Source organism: Poeciliopsis prolifica, unplaced genomic scaffold (assembly GCF_027474105.1).
Source record: "Poeciliopsis prolifica strain line A6 unplaced genomic scaffold, Auburn_PproV2 SCAFFOLD002, whole genome shotgun sequence".
Classification (NCBI taxonomy): Eukaryota; Metazoa; Chordata; class Actinopteri; order Cyprinodontiformes; family Poeciliidae; genus Poeciliopsis; species Poeciliopsis prolifica.
The window spans coordinates 2,928,822-2,947,367 of NW_026562377.1; the positions used below are offsets into that span (position 1 = coordinate 2,928,822).

The 18,546-nt window shown below is 39.1% G+C and overlaps 2 protein-coding genes across 11 annotated transcripts in view; one reads left to right on the forward strand and one right to left on the reverse strand.

Moving 5' to 3' along the window:
- Window positions 1–18,546, reverse strand: part of LOC129373265 (discs large homolog 1-like protein) — a 113,555-nt gene that overhangs the window by 17,300 nt on the left and 77,709 nt on the right. For 8 of the 10 annotated variants that reach the window (XM_055051124.1, XM_055051151.1, XM_055051160.1 and 5 more), the window contains one exon: window positions 7,816–7,930. In XM_055051124.1, coding sequence (XP_054907099.1) covers window positions 7,816–7,930 — 115 coding nt within the window. Of the gene's footprint in view, window positions 1–695; window positions 832–7,815; window positions 7,931–12,479; window positions 13,080–18,546 lie in introns of those variants that run through there. The other 2 variants (XM_055051187.1, XM_055051192.1) reach the window with 2 other exon arrangements.
- LOC129373313 (ice-structuring glycoprotein-like) lies at window positions 871–18,458 on the forward strand. The gene is made up of 2 exons (XM_055051203.1): window positions 871–2,888; window positions 17,600–18,458. The coding sequence occupies exons 1-2, from the start codon at window positions 943–945 to the stop codon at window positions 17,610–17,612; spliced, it is 1,959 nt and encodes a 652-aa protein (XP_054907178.1). The 5' UTR covers window positions 871–942; the 3' UTR covers window positions 17,613–18,458.

Consider the following 18,546-nt stretch of genomic DNA (forward strand, 5'->3'; position numbering starts at 1 on the left):
CAATAAATTATAATTGCAGTTTACTAATTTGTATTTGTGAACAAACGGAGCTCAGACTCAAAGATTACACTCATAGCATCAGATTGTTGCTATGGTAACAAAACAAAATGAATATTGTTTTTTGAACTTTTACAAGGTAAACTTGCCAGATCCTGAAAATCTTGCATATAAATGTAAAAATATTTTTAACATTTTTTAATTTTGCATGCTAAAACCATTAAATCAAATTTAGAAGCATTGATAAACTCTATAAACAAATGTTACATTTATGTATCTGTGGTCTGTGTTGAAATATTAGCATTTATGGGGCCTCTGAACCCCTGGGGGCCTATGGAGCTGTTGACTTAATTTGGATTAAATTGAAGTAAAAATAATTGATACTCATTTGAATTGGATTTTTTGACTGTTATTTTTCAGAGTAGTTGTAGGTTTTTTTTGTTTTATTTTTTGTACAGCACTTTGTATCAGCTGTGGCTGTTTTAAAGTGCTTTATAAATAAAGTTGGTATGGTATGGTTTAAATAGTGTTTCACTGGCGATGTTTTCCAGGAACATATACCCTAACCCAGTAGTATATTTACATTCCCTGCCTATTTCACATCTTTTAGTACAAAAACACGGTGCACCGCCTTGGCGCCCCGACCACCGGGCTTACCAAGCTATCTGGGGGAAAACCTGATATCTAATCATACTTACTTATAAAGTGCATGGCGGAGTGAGCGGAGTTCTGGAGAGTGTGACGTCATGTGCAAAGGGTCAGTAGTTTGATTTGCAGAACTGATCTGATCGTTTCCATAGCAATGACCAGAAACAAGATCTTGCCTCAGAACTTCAGTGAGGTCACTGATGAGGTCACATACATCATAGATCAAAGAGGTTCTGAGGTTCTGCTTGTCTCTCAGAACGTCAGTCAGAACTGAAACGCTCAAGTTAACAGACCACAATGACAAATTTCGGAAAGATTCAAGATGGTGTGTTTTTTTTACTTGGATTCGGAGTAGGATACTTCGTAGCTAAAGGTATGAGGAAACTCTTAGATTATTACCACTCTGGAAGAGATTTGGACAGCAGTAGCTCTCAGGCTGAGAGGAACTTGTTGGGAGACGATATTTCCTCTCCTTCTGGAGGATTGTCTGAAGTTGAACCAATTGCTTTGACTTCTGCCCTTTCTAACACTGATGCTCATCCTGCTACTGCCGTTAGTCCTGACACTGCCGGTCGTCCTCTTGTTGCTCATCCTGTCACTGCTGCATGTCCTGCCCTTCCTACGACTAATGCCCTTCCTGCCACTGCAGCCCCTCCTGCTACTGCCATTTGTCCCACCACTGATGCTCATCCTGCCCTTCCTGCCCATCCTGCCCTTCCAGCCACTGATGCCCTTCCTGCCACTGCAGCTCCTCCTGTTAGTCCCGTCACTGCTGATCATCCTGCCCCTCTTGCCACTACTGCTTGTCCTGCCCTTCCTGCCACTGATGCTCATCCTGCCACTGATGCCCCTCATGCTACTGATGCTCAACCTACCCCTCTTGCCACTGATGCTCATCCTGATCCTCTAGCCACTGATGCTCATCCTGCCCCTCTTGCCACTGATGCTCATCCTGATCCTCTTGCCACTGATGCTCATCCTGCCCCTCTTGCCACTGATGCTCATCCTGATCCTCTTGCCACTGATGCTCATCCTGATCCTCTTGCCACTGATGCTCAACCTGATCCTCTTGCCACTGATGCTCATCCTGATCCTCTTGCCACTGATGCTCATCCTGCCCCTCTTGCCACTGATGCTCATCCTGATCCTCTTGCCACTGATACTCATCCTTCCAAACAGGAAGAGAAAGAAAATCAAATGTTTGTTTTTTATGATCTCTTCCTCTTTGTCATTGTATTTTTTATTTGTTGGAACCACGAGTTTCTTTATTTTTATTTTGGTCATTTGTGTACATTTGTCTTGACTGTGATTATCATGATTATTTGTTTCATTGACCTTGGCTCATTAGAGCCGTTTACTCGCACACCTACGTATTACCAAAATCATGACCCTCTTGCCACTGATGCTCAGCCTGCCAGTGATGCCCTTCCTACCACTCACATCCCTACTGCTACTGCTGTTAGTCCTGCCACTGCTGATGGTCCTGACCCTCCAGTCACTGATGCTCATGCTGCCCCTCTTGCCAGTGCTGCTCATCCTGTCCCTCTTGCCACTTCTGATCATCCAGCCCCTCCAGCCACTGATGTTCAACTTGCCACTGATGCTCATCTTGCCCTTCCTGCCACTGATGCTCATCATGACCCTCTTGCCACTGATGCTCATCATGACCCTCTTGCCACTGATGCTCATCATGATCCTCTTGCCACTGATGCTCATCATGACCCTCTTGCCACTTCTGATCATCCAGCCCCTCCAGCCACTGATGTTCAACTTGCCACTGATGCTCATCATGACCCTCTTGCCACTGATGCTCATCCTGATCCTCTTGCCACAGATGCTCATCATGATCCTCTTGCCACAGATGCTCATCATGATCCTCTTGCCACTGATGCTCATCATGACCCTCTTGCCACTGATGCTCATCATGACCCTCTTGCCACTGATGCTCATCATGACCCTCTTGCCACTGATGCTCATCCTGACCCTCTTGCCACTTCTGATCATCCAGCCCCTCCAGCCACTGATGTTCAACTTGCCACTGATGCTCATCATGATCCTCTTGCCACTGATGCTCATCATGACCCTCTTGCCACTGATGCTCATCATGATCCTCTTGCCACTGATGCTCATCCTGATCCTCTTGCCACTGATGCTCATCATGACCCTCTTGCCACTGATGCTCATCCTGACCTTCTTGCCACTGATGCTCATCCTTCCAAACAGAAAGCGGAACGAAGTGAAAGGTTTGTTTTTCATGATGTCTACTTCTTGGTTATCGTATTTTTTATGTGTTGGTACAATGAGTTTCTTTATTTTTATTTTGGTAATCTGTTCATAATTGCCTTGATTGTGATTGTTACAATTATTTGTTTCATCGACCTTGGCACATTACCACCGCCGGAAGATAGACCTCAGCGGCGACAAACTTATGACAGACATAACGATGAAGCTTATCAGGCTTTTCTCGATCAACAAATTTATTATGCTTATACTACCGGTAATATTTATGAAGCTCTTCTTGCCCTTGAGGCTTATGATGCTGAGCATGAAAATGATGAACTTACTCCCACTGATGCATTTACTGATTCTGATACATTTATTGCCTCTGATGCATTTACTGCCTCTGATGAACTTACTGACTCTGATACATTTATTGCCTCGGATGCATTTACTGCCGCTGATGCTTTTTCTCCCCTTCCGTCTACTGATGATGATGATCATGCTACCCCTATTGCAAGACAAGCAAGAAGGACAAGAAGGGCTCCTCGTCATACCCTTCCTGTAACTGCTGCTTGTTGTGCCATTCCTGCTCGTCCTGCCCCTTATGCCCTTCTTAACTCTAATGCTCGTCCTGCCCCTTCCTGCCACTGCTGCTCATCCTGCCCTTCCTGCCACTGCCATTCATCCCGGCCTTCCTATCGCTGATGCTCATCCTGCCACTGATGCCCTTCCTGCCAGTGATGCCCCTTCTGCTACTGCCGTTAGACTCACAACTGCTGATTGTCCTGCCCCTTTGGCCACTGATGTTCATCCTGCCCCTCTTGCCACTGCTGCTCGACCTGCCCTTCCTGCGATTCCTCTCCGTCCTCCCACTGATGCTTATTTTGCCCTTCTTGCCACTGAAGCCCCACTTGCTCCTGGCGTTAGTCCCGCCACTGCCAATCGTCCTGACCCTCTTGCCACTGCTGCTTGTCCTGCCCTTCCTGCCACTGATGCTCATCTTGCCCCTCTTCCCACTGATGCTCATCTGACTGACTACAAAGTCAGTCAGTCAGATGAGTCATTTTTACAAAGTCAACATCATTTTTACAGTAAGAGTAAAAATGTATTTTCTATAAAGTCTACTCAAATACAGTCACTGATCAAATTATTAATCATTTAATTATTAATCAGACAAATGAAAATATAAAGTTAAGTGGAAATGTTGGTATTTTAGGGACAAAAATTACAATAATTTATCTAAGTAACAAAATACAACAACTACTTGTTTCCAAATTAGATTTTTTTAATGAAAAACTTATGAAACTTAGACAAAAACTGAAGTTTCTTGTACTCAGTTGAAATAATTTTGGTTTTAATTTAGTGGGTAGTAAACCTAGTAAGACTAAAAATACATCAAAATAAAATTACTCAACTAAAAGTAGAGAGAACAGTGTAGTAAATATATTTTTAAAAGTAATTTATTTAAAAAAATGTACTCAAATAGTTGTGTTTGAGTAAATGTAACCAATTACTACCCAACTGAGTAGCTGATCAAAGGATCAATTATTTAATACTTAAAAATGACAAAATATACAAATTTAGGTTGGAATTTTGGTATTTTAAGAACCAAAAACTGACAATATTTTAGAAAAGTAAGAAACAACAAAATCAGGCAAAATAAAATATCTCCAGATCAGTTTTTTTCAATAAATAAAATGATGAAATTTTAATAAAAATTGCAGGTATGTGTCTGTCTGGCAAAGTTGGTTAAAATGTATTTGTTTTTCTTTCATTGGGTAGAAAATAAAGTAAAAGTAGTGAAACTTCATTACATGTTTTCAAAAAGCTACTTGAGTAAATGTAACTGTTCTCTACCCAACTCTGCCTGCTACCTGGTCATACAGTGAATGTATTTATTCAAAAGCTGTACATAGAGAAAGACAGGTTGGACGATGCACTGCAAACATGAAGTTCAGGGTTTCAGATCTATGAAGTAACGAGCTTTGCAGCTATACATCACCAGGGAATAAAATCTTAAACCCAGAGTCATGTCTGCAAACGTCCCCAATGATTTGAAACCAAAAGAAAAAAGAAAAATGAAAATGTGTCACTGAGGGCTTTTGTGTAGAATTATTAAATGTGTTTCTAATTCAATTACTGGCTCTTAGTTCTGACATATTTTATTTGTTCATGAGTAGAAATCTCCGTGGTAAGACTCCAGAGGGAGAACAAACATTCATAATTACAATAATGTGTGACAAAAACACAATTACTTTGTTTGATAGGCTTCTGTAGCAGTTATGGCTGACTGGGACTTCTGCTGAGTCAGATTATTACTCCATTCATGTTTAACTTTCCACTAAAAGCTCAGATGGGATTTCTGCTTATGAGGCTTTATTTCAGAGGGTGAAACAAAAGGAAAATGGAGATGTATAATATTTTTGTGCAAGATGGAACAACACAGGCCACAATATGAAAGCAGACTGCAGCATAAACCTCTTGTACTTTTAGCTCACCTGCATCTCTTTGAGCAAATCTTGCTTAGTGCATTTGTTTTGGTTCTATTTATCCAAAATGCACTTCCACTTTCTGCTTTTGGAGCAATCTCCGGTTTCATTTAAATTGTTTGGTTGTTCACTTCAACCAAACCCAGACCGAGGCTTGTAGAACAACAAGAGTTTGCGTTTTTGGTCTGAATCAGAGTTTCATTATGTATTCAATTAGAGTTCAATTAAAGCAGACTAAACAGGGCTGATGTGAATGCAGCCTAAGTTAAAATCTCATTTAATTAAAGACTTTTTCTACTGTTTTACTACATTATTACATATAATAAAGCCTGTCTGTTCAGTCATTTTAAAAGGATTCAAAATCAATACGTCCTACAGGAATCCATGCAGCAAACAACAATGGCCTTTTCAGTATACAGAGAAACTGAAAACCTTTAAACATACCTCGAGCCCCAGTTGAGCTTCTATGCATTATAATTTGTTACAAATTCATTAAATCTTCAATCCCTCAGAGGTTAGTATTGACTGTGAAACATTCCTGCCAGGACTCTTCAAGTATTTCCCATCATTTGAAAGCCAAACATTGAAAAACAGCAGAACATGAAGTGGTCTGGTATTGTCATACCTTGCACCAACCACCACCTCTTCAGGTGAATCCTTCCGCAGGGTCATAAACGGTTGCAGTGTCAGAGTATTGAGCCATGCAGTGTGTTTAAATGTGAATTGAAAATGAGTCAGGGAAGCAGGGAGGAGAACAGCAGCAACCACACGCACGCACGCACGCACGCACACACGCACACACGCACACACACCTTTCACAAAGAGGGCAGCTCCACACACAGGACATAGAGTATGTCACTTTGTGTCAGTGACATTTCCACTGAGGCAACAGAAAAGGTTAACCTGTCTATTACACACAATGCAGGAGTATTTGGTACAAATACCAGATGTGTTCAGACATACTGTACATACATGCATGGACACCTAACAGCTGCCCAGAGCATCAAACACCCCAAATCTTTCACACCCCGACAGCAGCAGCTCAACCAGTCATTTCCTGTTTGACATTTTTCTCGGACTTGAAAGCTGATTGGTTATTTTCAAACAAAAAGTCAAATTTCAGACTTTTTAAGACTTTTTCTATGCTAGCCTCAGTGATATTTAAGCTAATGAACATCAGGCAGCACAACTTGTGATACATTTGCACTTACCCATGATAAAAACAAAAACACTAGCTAGTTAGCAAATGAGCTAGTGTATGTCAGCAGCTAGTTACATACAAGGTAGAATAATCCTGCAACATTTAAGACCTATGATTAGCCAATTTAAGGCCAACTTACACTTTTTAAAAAACAAATTTAAGGCATTTAAGGAACTGATTTAAAGAGAGATTCTACATACAGAGACTATAAAACTACAATTTGACGGCAAACTTAAAGGGGCAGTGTTATGTGTTTTCCAGGTACATAGTGGCATTTTATAGAGGGATTATCAGTCGACGTCACGCTGAGTCTGCAGCCAGCTGCTCCACTGCACATATCACCTTCAGAAAGCAGGCAAGAAAGCATTATTCTAAATATTTAACTCTACTTACAGTCAGGGTAATAAGATTATTTACAATTTGCCTCCAGTGCAGACCACCTCCCTCCCATACGAAGCTGAGTTGGACATCTGCACTTGTCAGAGGTTTCATTTTTAGCACATTGGTTCTGTACCTCACACCTCGTCCCGCTACATTTTTAATTTCTGAAGGCTTAGTGCATCACCTGCATGATGGATGCAGCTGCATCTTCATTTTCCCAGTAACTGTGACCAAATATGTCAGACATCTGGGCCATTTTCTCTCGTCATTTATCAACTCACCTGCATTTAAAGCCTATGGATCATTAAGACGCATCTCATTTATGTCAGTTTGGTAGAATAACTTATTTCATCGCGCTCTAATAAAACAGTTGTAGTCCACTGATTGACAGCATGCTAGCTAATGACAAAACAGCAAGGTAAATGCTGGTAACCATGGCAAGCAGGGAGCGTTTAGAGGCCGGCCCGACTCTTTTTTCTGTTGTTCGTGTGTCCGCTGTGTTTATAAACAAATAATCCCTCCTGGGCACAGTCAAGTAGTGACTGTTAACTTACGTTGTTATAAAAATACAATATGACATAAAATAAATTTTACTTTGTAATTTAAGGCCTTGAAATTGGGCCTCTCATGCCCCTGCAGAGCAGGCATGTTAAGGACGGATGTGGTGATTCAAAGAAGCCATGCAAGGACAAGACAGACACAGTAGACACACAATGCTGTGTTTTCCACTAAATCTAATGGAGATCTTATCAGAGATAACCCTTTTTCCAGGATTTCACGCTCACAAATGAACAGACAGCTGAGATTAGTTTTTCAGTGGTCTTTTCAGTGAGAAGGACACCGGAGAATCAGTCGTTTTGTGGCTTGGCTTTGCAGTACCTGATGTAAAGTGTGCGTTTCTGCGTGGAGCGGAGAGACGTGGAGCTGGAGCTGACGCTGCTGGTCATCATTTGTTCCCTCAGGTCATGGATCTTAGCCTCGAATCGACTGTACTCTATAAACAGAGAAGAAACAGTGTTAACCCCAGAGAAATCTTTTTCTTTTTGCACATTTTTTTTAGAGAGTGATTATACATCTGGGATTTTGGTTTAGGGCATTTTCTTTTAAATAAAATACCTGCTGCTCCAGATTGGAACCAGCGATTTTGTGCACTTCAATCATTTGTGTTCAGAAGATAAAAGAAGAGCACAGCATGACGAAGAAAAAAAAAGAAAAACCAAAAGGGAGGCAGAGGATCATTCCCAGTGATAATCACATTTCCACAAATGACTTCAGTGCAACAAGAAGTAGTTTAAAATTCATTAGAATCGTTAGAAGTTTTGTGAAACACAAACGATGCCTTAATGTGCACAAACAGAGCTTTTACATGTTCAATCAAACAGCAGTCAAAACACAACATTTTACCAAGTACTTGTGTCTACGTTCTGGTGCAAATGTCTTATTACACTTGAAGTAAACCAAAAATAAATTATAAAATATTTTTCAGCAAGACAAAGGAGCTTGTTTTAAGTAAGTTTATTTCAGTTAAGACAGTTTCTTCATGTTATTGGTGAAATGATTTGCCAATGAAACAAAAACTTTCACTATAACATAATTTATGTTTCAGAAATCCCTTCTTTTTTTTGGTTTTGTCTAATATTCTGTATTACATTAACTTAGATTTGGGGCTTTTGTAAGTTATAATAACAACAAATGAACCAAAACATGTGAAAATATAACACTCTACATCTGGTAGAGCTACATAACACATTTATGAAAATTGCTGATATAATCTAAACTTTTTGAAGATAATTGTATTTTACTGAGGTTTTTTCTGGTGAATATATTCTGTAGTTATATAAAAATCCTGTTGCATGTCTCACAATTTTGCTATGATTACTCTACATTAATCATTGTTTTCACTGCAAAAACACAAAATCTTAAGTTGTTTTTTGTTTCGTTTTTGGCACAAACATCTTAGTACGCTTGAATTAAAACAAATTAACTAAAAAGTAACTTATCAGCAAGATACAGAAGTTTGTTTCAGGTAAATAATTTCTTGATATTGATGAAAAAGTTGTAGTTATTTTGCAACCCCAGCCAAGCCCAGTCCGTTATCAAGCAACCCAGTTCTAGTTCCAGTGGCAGATTCTTTCAGTTATAGCAACACATTTTTCCCCATTATTCTAATATCTTATTATAAGTAAATTTACCTGCCAGTCTAACGGCAACTTTTCATCAATATTTAGGAAGTATTTACTTAAAACTTTAAAGTTCCTTGGAAGTTAGTTTTGTCTTATTTCAAGTGTAATAAGATATTTGTATTTCTGGAAACTAGACCAGAAATACTTTGTAAGGTTTTGTGTTTTTACAGTGTTGATGTCTCATTCTTAAGTTTATTAGATCTGATTAGGTATTATCCTCTCAGATTGGTTAATGGAGTTTGTAGAAAGCTAAAAAGAGACTTTCTGAAATAACATGGCACTTCTGAGACAAAACAAAATCATAATTCCTCCCTTCGACATGCCAACCGCTAATAAAATCTCCATGATGAAGAAATATAGAGTCCAAAGTTCACCAAATAAAACCTCTACAACTCATTAACTTCATCCACACGTGTGATTCAAATGAAGATCTGATTTTATGGCTTCATAAATGGCTGTGTGTGGAAAATACGCGAGTTGTAACTGAAGGGTCCAGTTAAAACCTGAGTGATGATGTCACTGTGTGACGTTGGAGTGGCTCAGTGTCAGCGTGATGGAGCGTCGCTGCTGCAGAAACTCATTAAGCTTTTATTGGTCCTTAGGCTGAAATGCTAAAACACAGCAGGTGAAACCGAATCGAACATTTGGGAAGGGATTTCCTGTAAATGTCAGACTTGTTCTTTTACTCTTGGGTGGGATAATTACACATTTCAGCACTAAAATATTTTCACAGAGCAGCAAATTTATCCAATAGGTATCAAAATACATACAAAATCCTTTTTTTTTTATCTGCAAAAAGAAAGGAATCCAGATATTTTTAAATATTGTATAAATACTATATTGCTTTTAATAAATATCTGTTTTTTGGTCATTATTATAAAATATAAGTTAAAATAAATGATTGCAATGAAAAAACACAAAATCTTCGCAAGTATTTTTGGTCTAGTCTCTATTCCAAACATCTTAAGACAAAACAAGCTCCTATATCTTGCTGAAAAGCTACTTTCAGTTAGTTTTGTCTGAAGATATCTGCAATGGACCAAAAATACTTGGTAAGATTTTGCGTCTTTCTAATGTGGATATGGAGATAGAAGATATAAATCACCTTTATTTTCCCACATAGGGGAATTCAGAAAAACGTTGATCTCAATTCTTATCTTTATGATTTTCTGCCAATAAAATTTATCAAACTGTTTTGCTTCTCAAACTAAAAGTGGGAAAGTTTTTCACTAGAAAATTACTGAACAAAAAACCTAAAGTGTTGAAATTAATTCAAACTTGTATTTATTTATTTTTTTCAAAAGAGTGGATTGTGATGGAAAAAGTTTTATCTGGTAATAAATTCAACATCAGAGTAAAAAAGTCATAATGTAATCACAGAACTTGTTGCTGATATCAGAAGGTATGAGATGACATTTATGCACAATTAATGTAATAATGATCAAAAAGTGAATAAAACCGAGAATAAAATGTTAAATGTTATGAGATGGGTCATATTGCTATCAATCACCCTCACAAGTTTCTTCCTGACAGCAGATTCTGTCGTGAATGCTACGCTAGTTAGCATAGTCACCGATGGCGACAGATCAACAGTTTTTCTGATTAGTAAATTGTTTCCCTGCCATTAGCACTTTTAGCATAGCGTTCACAAGGATGATTGACAGCGACAGGACAGGAGGACCCGCCTCCTGCCTCTGCCTGGTTGTTTTTCGATAGGAGCGGTACGTTTTTTGGACGGCCATTGCAGCTCAGGGAGGAATGGAGGAGATTGATCTTTTCACATTTTATCTGTCTCGTATTACACTGTGACAACATGGTGGCAGTTATAACAAATATGTAAAAAACATATTTTTCCATAAAAGTTACAAACTGTAGCTTTCAAGCACATTACAGTCAGTTTTTTAAAAGTATGAATTTTACAAACTATGACAAAATATTTATTATGGTGTAAAATCTTAAAAAGCAAGACACAAAAGGAGAATATTTCAACACAAGTCCTTCCGTTTGTTTTCCAAACCATCGTGTTAAATTGCAGAGGAGCAACTGGTTGGCCAATCAGCACAAAGTGCAATCCTTCCAGCATTTCAGCGTCCTGCTGCTGTGTGCAGCAAAAAACACTCAAGTTCCTGACCCAATTTTTCTAGTGGCAATAAAAATGTCATTGTGCCTCTTCAATTATGAATGCACATCAATTATGGAAATGCTCAAGGTAGAAGGGCTAATTATATAAAATGTGCTTAGATGTTGGGGGATAATTTGTGCTTAGATGATTGCTGTTTTGATGGATTCTAACCAGTGGACCCCCTACTGAGTGGACTGCAATATTTAAATCCAAAGCTGCAACAAAAAAACCCCCAGAAATGTGTCATAAATCCATGCTGACTATCTCCCACTCAGCTCCAGCAGCAGTAATAAACCCAAAAGGCCCCCCGCTGTAGGATGTCCTTGTGTGAGTGTCTGACCCATTACTGTGGACGACACAATCTAATTAACCCGGAGTAATTCAATCACACTCAAGGTACAGGCGGTCATGCATTTGCACACGCGAGATGGACCAATCTGGTTGCTGTAATATATTTGATTTTATCTAAGATGCATCTCAAATAAAGATGAATTTCATATTTAATTTCATGTGATACAAGCAACTAGTCAATGCAAAACAGGGTTAAGTCAAATTAGACGTTATTTATACCAAGAGATATTTATATGCTTTAGTGCTTAGTATATTTTCTGCTAACATAATGCCGAATAAAAAAAAATCGTACATCTTAATTATGCGAAAAATGAGAAAAATTTGCTTCTATTTGCTCTTTAGAAACAACTGGAAAACAAAACGACCTTCTGCAGAAACATTTTCTCCTTTTTTCTCTCTCAAACAGTTTGTCTGTTCAGAGCAAAGCCCAGTTCAGAGATTTATACCATCATTTTCTGTAATCCAGTTGAAAAATGATGAATTTTGTATTTCAGCATAAATCTGCACATTAAAGTACAAAACTAGCAGGCTGGAAGTTTCATATCTGAAAAGAGAAGCAGGAGGGATGAAAAATGAGTCCAGTTTTGATTGAGAGCAGCGAAAACGTTTCTGATAGACTTATAGAAAAGTTACAGAGAGGAAAACTGTTCCCCCTTTTTTTTTTTATCCGTGGCTGCAGATGAGATTTTATGACTCCTGACTCTTTAGAAACGCAAAAGGCAACGAAAAAGAAAGACGAGAGCAGAATTTGAAGCTGCAGATTTAGCATTTTCTAGCAAAAGATTCAGTCAGTCATCACTCTTTCAAGTTGAAAAAGTCTCATTCATACTAGAGGCGAGACATAAAACTGTCAGGCAATCGTTTGTCTCCGTGTCGGCTGTACTCACACACGGCCGGCGTCCACAACGTGATGCAGGCACGGTGGCTTTCAGATCAGAGTCTGACTGTGCGACAGAGAGAGACGTTTCATTCTCACAATCCAGGGATGTGCAGGAGCAGAAAGAGAAGAGCAGAGATGCTGGGAGAGAGCAGCAACGTGTGTGGGAGGGGTCGGGGGATATGCAGTGTGTGTGTGTGTGTGTGTGTGTGTGTGTGAAGAGTGAAAATTTGAAAAAAAAAATGTAAAAAATGAATTAGTGTGCATTAGAACGAGTCCAGAGCTGCTCAGATGCCAGAAACAACAGATGCTAACTCCCTATTCTTACTCCACTCCTCGCTCACTAGCGTGTTCGTTTTGCTCCTCCCCCTCTCTTGCTGTAGGGCGGAGACACACACACACACATACTGACTGACAAACAGACACACACAGTGTTTCCTCAGGTCACTCATGCAGGAAGCTGAGTCGGTGCCAGGCTCTCCTGCCCTACTTTGGCCTGGGGAGTCGCTTCAGCACCACGACACACAAAAAGCCCCGACCAAGCGATTTGAATACTGATTCCAGGAACTGAAGTATCCCAAACAGACAAAATTCTCATTTTCTGCCCCTTAGCTTTCAATTAAGTCTCAGACAATCCGCAATTAAGTTCTTCTGTCAACATACAGCAGCGTTATCGAGTAAAGAGCGACTGAAAACGATGTAAAGGAGAGAAAGAGAGTGATAGAGAAGAGGGGAAAGACGTGAAGAGGAGGAGGATGAAGAGAGAAAGAGAAAGGGGAGGGGGTGGTGACAGAGACAAATGGCTCAGGGGCTCATGTTCTCTGCTTCCTACATCTACCTTTCCTCTCCTGGTTCCCAGGAGGAGCATTGTTTCTCCACTGAACAGCTGGCGTTTTCTGCATTGTGTGCATCGGGCGGGAAACCTCTGGGGACGGGCAGATCGCGCCTCCAGGGCTGTGAGCATTGCACCAATATTTCCCCTCCAGATATATCTCTCTCTGTTCTCTGTTGATTGTTTAAACATCTCTGGATCATAACTGAAAACCTGTGTAAGGGAAATATGTGAGAACAGACTGTGGTAATAATTAGTGTCTCTGTTTAAACTGTACAATCTAATTCCCGGTAGTTCTCCTTATTTAAAAAAATATCTGTAAATCTTTTGGTTTTCATTGAGCTACCATATTTTTTGCACTATAGAGTGCACTGGATAATAAGGTGAGCAGTTAAAGAATTGTCTATGTTGGATATTTTTTCACTGGACTGTAAGGCGCATGAAGTGAAACAAAACAGTCAGTCAAAGCACAGTACGTTTTACTCAGATAGCCGAATGAAACTAAAACATTTTGACAGAGAGCCACACAAAATCGCTTCGAGGTCAGAAAGCTCAACCAGATTTAACCCATATTAACTCGCTAAAGGGAGCTATTTTACTCCAGAACAATATAGCGATCCAGATATATACATAAACCTTTAATTTGATCAAATTAAAGGCTTTCATAGCCGCCTCATAATCTGGAAAATACGGTACCTCACCGTCTGGTAGAATAAGTTCAATTGGGGACCAAACTGTGTCAAATCAACCAAACTGACTGAAGAACCTGTTTCCCTCCTGACCTGTGGGGGCGCTGCACCAAGGACCACACAAGAAAATGACACAAAACCTCAGAAGGCGACGCAGGGAGCAAATTCCTTCTGCACAAAAAATAAACTAAAAAGTTAAGATCTTAGAATACTAAGAAAATGAATGTAATCATCTGATTTAAAGACATAATTAATAATAAATAATTAAAATAATTTAATTATAAATACATCTGACATATATTTCTCATTAGTATGGCATTAATCAAATAGGAATAATTGTAGCAATTCGAACTGAACTAAAACAAAAAAGGTTCATGTCTTTTTATTCAATGTATGTAAACTTTTGATTTCTATAAAATTTTTGATATGCATTTCCTTTACCAAGATTTCTAAATAATCCCAGCATGTTTACCTCCGTAAAATGTGATTATAGTGGAAAATGCTAAAAAATTTTTTTACATATTTTTCAATTAATTAATGCTGCAATTTGTCATCCTTTGATTTTTTGTCAAAAACATTTAATGAAAAGTTGTTCAAAAGAAACACAAAATCACCTTTTAAGTCAGTCCTATGTAACATACATCGAGGAGTATAAGATCTAGGCTCTAAAAATAACAGTGCTGGTACTGTGGCTCATTAATAATTAAAGAGTCGAGCATCCTATGTAGGTATTGATTAGAATGATCAAGTTGCAAAAGAGATAAGAAAAGAAAACAGACTGAATCTCATCTCTATATGCTGGTATCAAATTGCAGAGTCAAAACAGTGATTTGCGTCACACAGCAAATCTCAAATCAGTCATCTACCCCCTACAACGGATGCCTGAAATCCCTGAGATCACATTTGTGTGGGTGGTGAGTCAGACCATTACCGCAGAAGAACTGGGGAGAGGAAGAGGAGCTGACAGGTGGAGAAGAGGAGCACATTCAAGAGACGAGCCAGAGGATTCAGGAGAGCGAGTATTTAGTCAACAACTTTACATTTAAAAGACAAACACAGAGAAGCTACTAATCCACCAAATAACAACAAACACACAGCAAATACATGCAAAGTTTAATAAGTAGGCTAACAGGAGTGAAAATAATCCCCTCTGCATCACCTCAGTATTACTGCTGTCAGAAACCGCCTCTGTGTGCGTGTGTGTGTGTGTGTGTGTGTGTGTGTGTGTGTGTGTGTGTGTGTGTGTGTGGGGGTGTGTGTGTGTGTGTGTGTGTGTGTGTGTGTGTGTGTGTGTGTGTGCGTGCGTGTGTGTGTGTTGACAGCAGTGTATAATCCCACCAAATAAAAACTTCTGTGCAACAGACCAACATCAGGAAACTTAATAATGTGGGCGAATATGACACCCAAAGGTCAGCCCTTTCTGGAACATTTAGTGCTTATTTGGCAAACAAGATATTCTTGTGATCAACAAACAGCGATGGTACCAGAAACCCGAGGAAGAGCAAATGAGACGGGAACAGAGGTCTTCAAAAAGCTAAAAATCTGAGGAATTCAGTTTCAAACCTTTTCGATCAGTTGCAGTCTCCTTTCTCCATCCATATATGTGTCGGATATTATTGGTGTATGAAAACTTTGTGTTTAGAAATGCAGTGAAGAGAAAAAGAAAACAATCCATGGTACTGTCCATGGTGCTGGAACAGTAATGTTGGACTTTTTTAATGCGAGTCCTAATTAAGACAACATGGCTGAAAAACACATCACAATATAAGTGTTTCATATCAGTCGATAGATAATTATTGATTTAAGCTGGTGATGTGACTTACTGCTTTATCCACAGTTTTCACTATTGTTTATTTTTAAGCAGTTATAAACGGTGGGAAAACCTGAAACTGCTGCTGCAAGTTAACTGTTGCTAGGTAACCAACGAGCGAGAGTTGCTAGGTAACCAAGCAGTGGTGGATCTGATTTTTTTATTTTTTGCCTTAATGTGACCTGTGCAGCTGCACAGATAATCCACGCCCCACACTGACATTGTGTTTCTTTATTCAGCCAAACTAAAAACATGAATCTTTAAGCATAAAAGTGCCACAGACACCACATAACACCGTGTTTGTTTTTCTTTCTTTCACAGCACTGCAGTAAAGTAAACTGCATACATAGTTCTTTAACTGTTAGCGTGTTCACCAGTTAGCCAGTTGCAGATTTTAAAGGAACCGTCCACACTGCTCTCTGGGTGATCTTGCTTTCAGTCTCCTTCAGGATCGCTGTGATAAACAACACATTATTTTGACTCAAACCTACATAAATTGTAAGAAACATTCCACAGAAAACTGAAGAAATTATGTTTGATCATGGATAAACAGAGACTTGCAACCAAGGCGATACCAAACAAACAGCTAAAGCGCCCGTTGCAACCCATATGAGACCTTTTCATGACTTTCTGAACAACACAGTTAAGAACTTTTCCGAATGTGACCCAGGCCCCATGGATATCCGATTCAATCTTTGCAAATGTGACCTGAATCTGACCGGCCAGGTCGCATTCATCTGACCTGATCGTCACCGATACTCTGCAAACGTCGCTGTTCTGCAACATGATACGCACAAGCGGCAAAGGAAAACAAGATCATGAGATATGCTCCACTATTGGCACCCATGTTTTCCGGAAACACTGAGCACTTCTTCTTGTTCTTCTTCTTGTTCTCTTTTATGGCAGTTGGCAAAGCACTGAGAACGCTCTCTAGTGTAACGTTATTGCGCCCTCTACTGAGCATGCGGGACACTTCCAGGTTGTTTACAGTCCACATACAAGTGTGCAAAAAAAAGAGGGAATAACAATTCAGACTTCATAAAAAAATGAAAGTTAAGATCCTGCAGACCTTTAGTCTGCAGCGTGAAGATAGTCATAGTCAAGCGTAAGGCTGGGCGACATGGATTTTAACTCTCATCACAATATTTTGTGAAACTATTGTTGCATTTCAAGGTAGAATTTTTTTTATTTTTTTTTTATAAAAGGAATTTTTTATTTGTATATTGTAATGTATTTCTAAAAAAAAATCTGCAGAATAAGCCAATATTTCTAAATCTGATTAACTGTCGTAATAATAAATTACAAAAATAATCATCAGTTCAGCCCTAAAATCGATGTTATTTATTACATTTAGACAAACTTGGTGTAAAAAAATGGTAATGAACTATATATAATATTGGTAAATATTAGTTATTGGCCGTAACAGAAATATTAGATATTGGCCCAAATTTTCTTATCAGTGCGTCTCGCTTGTAGTTACAATAAACACATTCAGGATGCTAACTTATTATGAAATAATTTTACACACAAAACACAAATCTACATCTGATGCTGAAAGCAACTTTTTCAATCCCTGTATCTTTCTACATTATATCTATCTGTCTGTACTCACACACACGCACGCACGTATACACACCCGCACACACACCCGCACACACACCATATTTAGCTGTGTTGTGCTTTTCTGTATTTGGCTGCAGCTCCATATTTAATACCAATAACAGGAGGAGACCTGCACATTCAGACACTTTTCCTCTCCTGCTGCTGGAGGTTGTTATGAGCTCCTGTCTTTTTGGCAGGAGCTGCGTGTGAAACAGAGGGCGAGCCGCACGCCGCCGCCATGGGAATGGGACAAACATGGACCTCAGATGAACACGCGCCGGCAAGGAGCTGAACCAAAACACAGCGTGGCCAGAAGGTTTGATGCCGAGTTCATTGGACAGTCAGAAGGAAAGTCTGTAGGAGTGTCACGACACACACACACACACACACACACACACACACACACACACACACACACACACACACACACACACACACACACACACACACACACACACACACTCTCCTCTGCTTCATCAATATTAGCTTTAGAGAATCGCTGTGTAAGAGGAAGCGAGATGAAAGCAGAAAGTTCATTTTGAAAATTGGCTAGTTTGGTATTACAAGGACTCCACTACAATTATTTAGTATTTACAACTTTCATTTTAATAAACTGCAACAGTTTATTTTAAAAGTCATGCAGGTTGTCACTTGGTGCTGTCATGTTTAAGATTATTTTGTCAAAATCTCATCAGGTTTGGGTCCAGGACCAAAGTCACAGTCTGACATGATTTTTCTGATTTTAAATGACTCACATTTAGCAGATTGTAAACAGAAAACAAGCATTTTTTTCTCCCAGTGATCAGCAGCAAAACCATCTGTTCAGACAACTGTTCAAATCCCTATTTTTATACTGCAGCTACATAAGATTATATTTAACACACATTCACTGATTAAACTGGAAAATAATCTGCAGTTGTGGATATTAAATCTTTTTTATCAAATTCTAAAAAATGATTAGAGAAATTTTACCCTGAACTCGACCAAATCAGTTCTAACAGTCAGAAAACTAATCAAACTGTAGCTAGCTTAACTAAGGCATAAAAATCAAAATAACAACAAGTAAATGACATAAATTAAATAAACACTATGGTACATTTTTCTTCTTGGTTTCAAGTTAAAGCAATAAGATTTCATTATAGGT